The following is a 5,848-nucleotide window of genomic DNA, read 5'->3' on the forward strand; positions in this document are numbered from 1 at the left end:
TCCTCCCCAATGCCATCCAACTGATCTGGCTGCTTCGTACGGGGTGTCGCCTGCGTCTTGCTTCGCTTGCACGCGCGAGTTACGGGAAGCGGGGGAGCTTCAACTTCTCCAGCAGTATAGCGAGCTGCGTACTGCTCTCGTTTCTTCGTAACAAAAGCGCGCACCTCCGCTCGAGACATAGAGGTGTGTACTAGCTCGAATGAAGCAAGCTGCGTAGCCTTCTCTAGCGCTCGACACCGCTTGGTCTCCGATTTCCCTCTTTGCTCAACCTTCTCTTCTTTGGACTCGTAGCTGAAGCAAGTGCGCTCGCCCCTCCAACAGCGTGTCGCTTCCCCCTTCACTCTAGATTCGAGATCAGTTACAGCATGTAATCGTCAGCGCCACTACAAGACACCAAAGAAGCAGATACAACTTACCATTAGCCTTCCTCTCCCTTTTTTGCTCGCTTTGCTGGCCAGTTTGGTGAATGGCTGGAGGATCTCTAAAATTCTGAAAGCTGCTTTCCCATCTCTAAGTTATTCTAAGCGCATGTCTCAGGATAGAAATGCAGATCGCACACTGGTGATACCGGAAATTACACCTTTTGCTACCGCTTTGCGGTAGCAGTAGAACTTCTCCCACTGGTGCGAGCCCAATAAATGACCGTGCGATGTTTATTGATTGGTCAAAAAACTGAAAAGTCATTGATTTACGTTAGAACTCATTTGTCAGCACCATGAGTTTGCATTTGAGGAACAGGACTATAAAGGACGACATTTTGGGTACAATAAGGGACGACGGATACCCGAGACCATCCTCCGAATGAATGAGATCTTCATTTCACCTTTTGCTGCTAAGACCAACCCGTGAAGAAGGCGCTAATGGACCTGCCAACCACAAGTCGACTCTACCAAGCTGCTATCGCTGCAGCCCGGTTTGCGGATCAAAGGCTCGAGAGCCGGACGCGTAGCGACTACAGCAGCAGTCTTCGACGATTCTCAGCGTTCTGCAAAAGTGAAGGCTACCCAGACCCACTGAAGGAGCAATTTGTGGAGCTGCCCGGTGTGGTGGCCGCGTACATCAACTTACTCGCCACCTCCAACTCAACTCAATGGCCCGCTGAAAAGCTTCGCGCTGCGCTTAGCTGGCACTACACGAAACCTGAGATGCTAGCCGGTGGCCACCCACACGATCGTTGGGTTGTTGAGACTTCTCCGGACGGCACCATAGCACCTCGAAGCAAACCCGGCACGGTCAGCAGCCATCAAGCAGATTCTCGCCGGTCTCAGCAAGTCCAAGAAGCGTGAGCGGACTCCAAAGCGTGCGTCCCCGATGTCCCTGTTGATGCTGACGAAGGTCATTACATTCTTGGAGTCGAATTCGATGTTCAACGAAACCATGCGGCTGTGGTTTTCTGCGGTTTGTTCTCTCAGCTTCTATGGTATGTGCCGTATCAACGAAGTCTTGCTCATGAAGAAGGGCGACATTCAGCTTGGTCTCAAACGAAAATCGCGCGTTAATGACAGCGACATCGAGTTTGGCTGTTTCACTATTCGTGACCGGAAGACAGATCATGACCCCCTCGCAAGTCGAACCTACTCACTCCATCATCTCACGAAGGAAGAGCGGGCAGCTGAAGCATTGACTTTCTTGGATAGATGGTTTACGTACGCGCGGAAGAAGTTTCACCACACCTGGCGTGACAGCGACTACGCGTTTCCATCCTTGACGAAGGTACCACGCGGCACATCCAAGAAGCGAAGGCGGGAGATAGGTGTTTTAGCGAGCGGCGACTCTTTTGCTAACGTGGGAATAAAATGGGGCTCGCCAATGTCAGATAGCAACTTTACTCAGGTATTAAACATTATCGCTGAGGCCGCTGGAATCAGCCGAAACGTGCTTGGTGACGAGATTTGGTTTACATCCCACTGTTTCCGTCGAGGTGGTGCACAGTACCGGTTCATGTTTGCCCCTGAAGATCGACGGTGGTCACTGAAGCTCGTGAAGTGGTGGGCAGGGTGGGCACCAAGCGAAAAGTCCGAAACAGTAACTAGATAACTGCTGGACGACGTACTGGATCGAGAAGAGAACCAACTGGGCGATTCGCTGGCTCCGGACGCGACGTCATGCAGTAGCGCGACTCTCGAAGGTATACGGGATATCGACTTTGGAGGCTCACAGTTATCAGACGAGACTATGCAGGATACTCAGCATACGACCGAATCAGCAGACGCCGCACAAGAGCACACTACTACCTCTAACACCGAGTTGGGAGAGCTGAAGTCACTGCTTCAAGGGCTGCATGAAATGGTCAAGGCTATTAGCGATACACCGCGTTCAACCCAAGAACAGTTGTGTGACGACGATATTGAAGTGCCAGTGGCCGCTAATCTTAAGCCAGGATCGGATACGACAGCACTAGTGTCTGAACTTCCGGACGCCAAGTCGTGGAAAGACTATGTTCATCAGTACTGGAATGCGAACCCGGACTGTCACCAGTATCGCGCGGGAGTTGACATGCTTTCACATGAGCGAAATGTTTATCGCTCGCGTCTCTCCAGGATGAAGATCATCGCCGAGTTCATTCGCGAGCAGTACGACGATGACCAAGACAAGTTCGAGAAGGACTTCGCAACCTTCATTGGCGAGGAACTCACCGTCAACAAGATCCTTGCAGCAGTTCGTAACCGAAGGAGAGCCAGTAAAGTAGCGGTGTGCAATCGTCCTTAATTGTACTGACGTCCCTGACTGTACCATACTGTCGTCTCTTGTTGTACCATCGGCCTTAATTGCACTATCGTCCCTTATTGTACCATCGTCCTCTGTTGTACTTATCCCCTCCATTATACTATCGTCGTCCTTTATTGTACTATCGTCGTCCCTTATTGTACCGTCGTCCCTTATTGTACTATCGTCCGTCCCTTATTGTACTGTCGTCCCTTAATGTACTGTCGCCCCTTTATGTACTGTCGTCCCTTATTGTACCGTCGCCCTTTATTGTACTATCGTCTCTTTTTGTACTTTTGATACTTACAAATTCCAATACAAATTGAAACGACGGATTTGCACCTTCAATTTTAGGACACTACCTCTCATGCCTACTCCCTATCTTTAGGGGGCGTAATCCTCATCGCTGTCAGAAGAGCTGCTGAAGTCACTCGCGTGATATTCGTCAACACTTTTGCCTCCATCGTCTTGCGCACCTTCTGATTCTTCTGATTCCTCATCCGGTTCTTCATACTCAAAGCGTTGTCTTCCGATCCTTCGTCGTTTTCCTCATCACTGAAGGATAGCTCACCGGGGACTGGGAACGGCTGCGAACACGCTGGGCACTGCAAGTCACGGGCTCGGATATTGCGCAGATACTGAGCGTTGTACGCCACGAGACACTCGTAGTCAGCCGTGTGGATACATTGAGGTCCTTCCAGTACCACGCCCGTGATGACCCTGAGGCAAACCACACACGTTGGTGGTGCCGCCACATGCCTGACAATTATCACTTCATCGTCTTCAACTTCAAGGTGCACGTAGGCGCGGCAGTTACTGCAGCGTGGGTCAACGGGGATTGTTCGCTTGATACACTCACGGTAGTACGGCTGCCGACAGCTGTCTTGGTCACACACCCATGTCTCACCATCGAGAGGATCCAGGCATATGACGCAATCAGTAACACCGTCGCGCCCCGTAGCCTTGCTTGATTCTTGGTGACCTTGTGCGTGGACGTGTTCCGCTTTCCCATTCTCCTGATGAACTTGATTTTCTTGTGCACCTTGACTCGCTTAATGGTCGTCATTGTCTTGATGTTCTAGCTCCAAAAAGCTGGGAACGGCAACGATGTCCGAAAGCTCATTATCTCCAGTCAACAGCAGCTGATCAACAGGATCATGTGAATAATCATCGTCATCACGAGCAACTTGATCTCGGGTGTAATCATGTTGAGTCGGATTGTCCGTGTCGAAATCATCCACCTGGTCCGACCGATCATGCCTATCATCCGACTCGAGCAGCTGGTCCAACCGATCTTGCACATCGTCAGGTCCCACCAGCTGTTCTTGGTTTCCAACGGACTCCCGCTGCAGACGACGTCTGTGACGGGGTCACACAGCACCTTGCGCTAGAGGAAGTTATCTTCCGAGAGTATACAAACTCTCAGTGAACGGCAGTTCACAGGTCCCCTCTTTAATTAAAGAGAGCGAAGTGACCTAAATAAGGTAGATTGTAAACTGAGTATATTTATAGGTAGGTTAAGTTTGAGGTTAATACAAACTATCAGTTACCTATAGAAATGCAATGTCATTTAACCAATGGTTGGTTTTGAATGACCTTGGTACCTTGTACCAAATATCCCGGAGTATGACATGTCATACTCCTGAAGTGTGAAGTGTCACACTTCATGTAACCAGGGTACACTTAGTGCTACGTACCCCGTTACATCCTCCCCCACTTAGGTTCGGTTTACCGACCAATCAGAATGAAGAGATGTTCGTCACAAACTCTCATTCTCAAAGTCGAAAACCATCGACTCGGCCGCGCGAGCGCGGCGGAGGCTCACTTTACAGTTAGAGCCTCGAGCAGCAACCTGTGCGCTCTTCGTCAAGGTCTCCACTTCGACCGTTAACATGCCTCGTGGCACTGCTAAGAGCGGTGCTAAGACACGCTCCAAGGCTGCAGCCGGTAAGGCGCAGGCCAAGAGCACTAAGCCTCACGGCAAAGGCTCTGCACTTAAGGAGGCTACTCAGGTGGCCTCCGAGGCGATCGGATCCTCGGGTGACGCGGCTGCGGACAAGCGCGCAAGCAGGCGCCGCAGTCCGTCGCCCTCGTCTTCAGACAATCGTCCGAACCCTCGGTTCGTAGAACATGAGTTCAACTCGGGCAGTGAGGACGATGCCGAGTTCGAGAGCACTCATGATGCTCCTGCGGGCTCTGTGGGAGGGCACAGCCCAGTGCCCAGTGAGCACAAAGAAGACAGCGTGCAGTCGTCCGCTAGTGATCACGGTGATCACAGTCCCAGGACCTCTGTGCGCTCTGAGAGTCCGGCCGTTAAGGCTAAGGGCACTCCCAAAGCCGGTGGCGATGAGGAAGGGAGTCCTCGCAAACGTCTCTCGCTTGCCGAGGGTCTTGCGCGCGCTAAGGCCTCTAAAGCCGAAGGCGCCAAGCCCTCAAAGAAGCGTACCGCCTCTAAGTCTCCACTCCGCGAGGAGAAGGAGACTCGACGCTCCTATCAGAGTCTCTTCGGCTCCTCGGATGAAGAGGAGGAGAAGGAGGAAGAATCGGAAGAGGAGGGTGCCATTGTTGAGCCCCGGGAGGTCTCGAATGACCTCGACCAGCAGCAGGAGGATTTCCAAGCTGCCCAGCGTGTGCGTGGGGGTTCGGTGGCGGCGCCTGTCAGCCAGGGAGCTGCCATCAACTCAAGAGGGTATTGGCCTCCCGAGGAGAGCTCTGGGGCTGACCTCTTCTTAGAGCTTCTCGTCGCTCCTCGTGGCCTTGTGGGCGGCCACACTTCTAGGGGCATCTATGAACGAGCCCTTGTTCAGAAAGAACAGTTGTTCGTCGACAACGTGGAGGCTGCTCGGTGTGTGCTTCTCGCGCCACACCGCATTCCCCTTAAGGACTTCACGACTTGTCGTAAGAAGCCCGAGACCCGGGGTGGTCTCTATCCTGTTTGGGGATACCCCTGGGTTATGCCCGAGAACTGTCCCACATGGAGTTCTTGTGAGGACATGTTCTGGGCGTGGGTGGAGACTCTCAAGTACTCGCCCACGGAGTTATGGGAACTCCATGAAGATCAGCAGCTGTCCCACATCCTGGACCAGCGTGATCTTCGTGTGAGGTTTGCCCACTTGATCAGCAAGCGTATGCTGCCAAGGGA

The 5,848-nt window shown here is 52.4% G+C and overlaps 1 protein-coding gene across 1 annotated transcript; it reads left to right on the forward strand.

Annotated features, from left to right (window-relative positions):
• Positions 1–1,145: 1,145 nt before the first annotated feature.
• Positions 1,146–2,033, forward strand: PITG_16438 (uncharacterized protein; the record flags this gene model as incomplete). Its single annotated transcript, XM_002897430.1, has 3 exons — positions 1,146–1,173; positions 1,238–1,924; positions 1,978–2,033. The coding sequence occupies 3 exons, from the start codon at positions 1,146–1,148 to the stop codon at positions 2,031–2,033; spliced, it is 771 nt and encodes a 256-aa protein (XP_002897476.1).
• Positions 2,034–5,848: the final 3,815 nt, after the last annotated feature.

This window comes from Phytophthora infestans, genomic scaffold, assembly GCF_000142945.1.
Source record: "Phytophthora infestans T30-4 supercont1.44 genomic scaffold, whole genome shotgun sequence".
NCBI classification, from domain to species: Eukaryota; Oomycota; class Peronosporomycetes; order Peronosporales; family Peronosporaceae; genus Phytophthora; species Phytophthora infestans.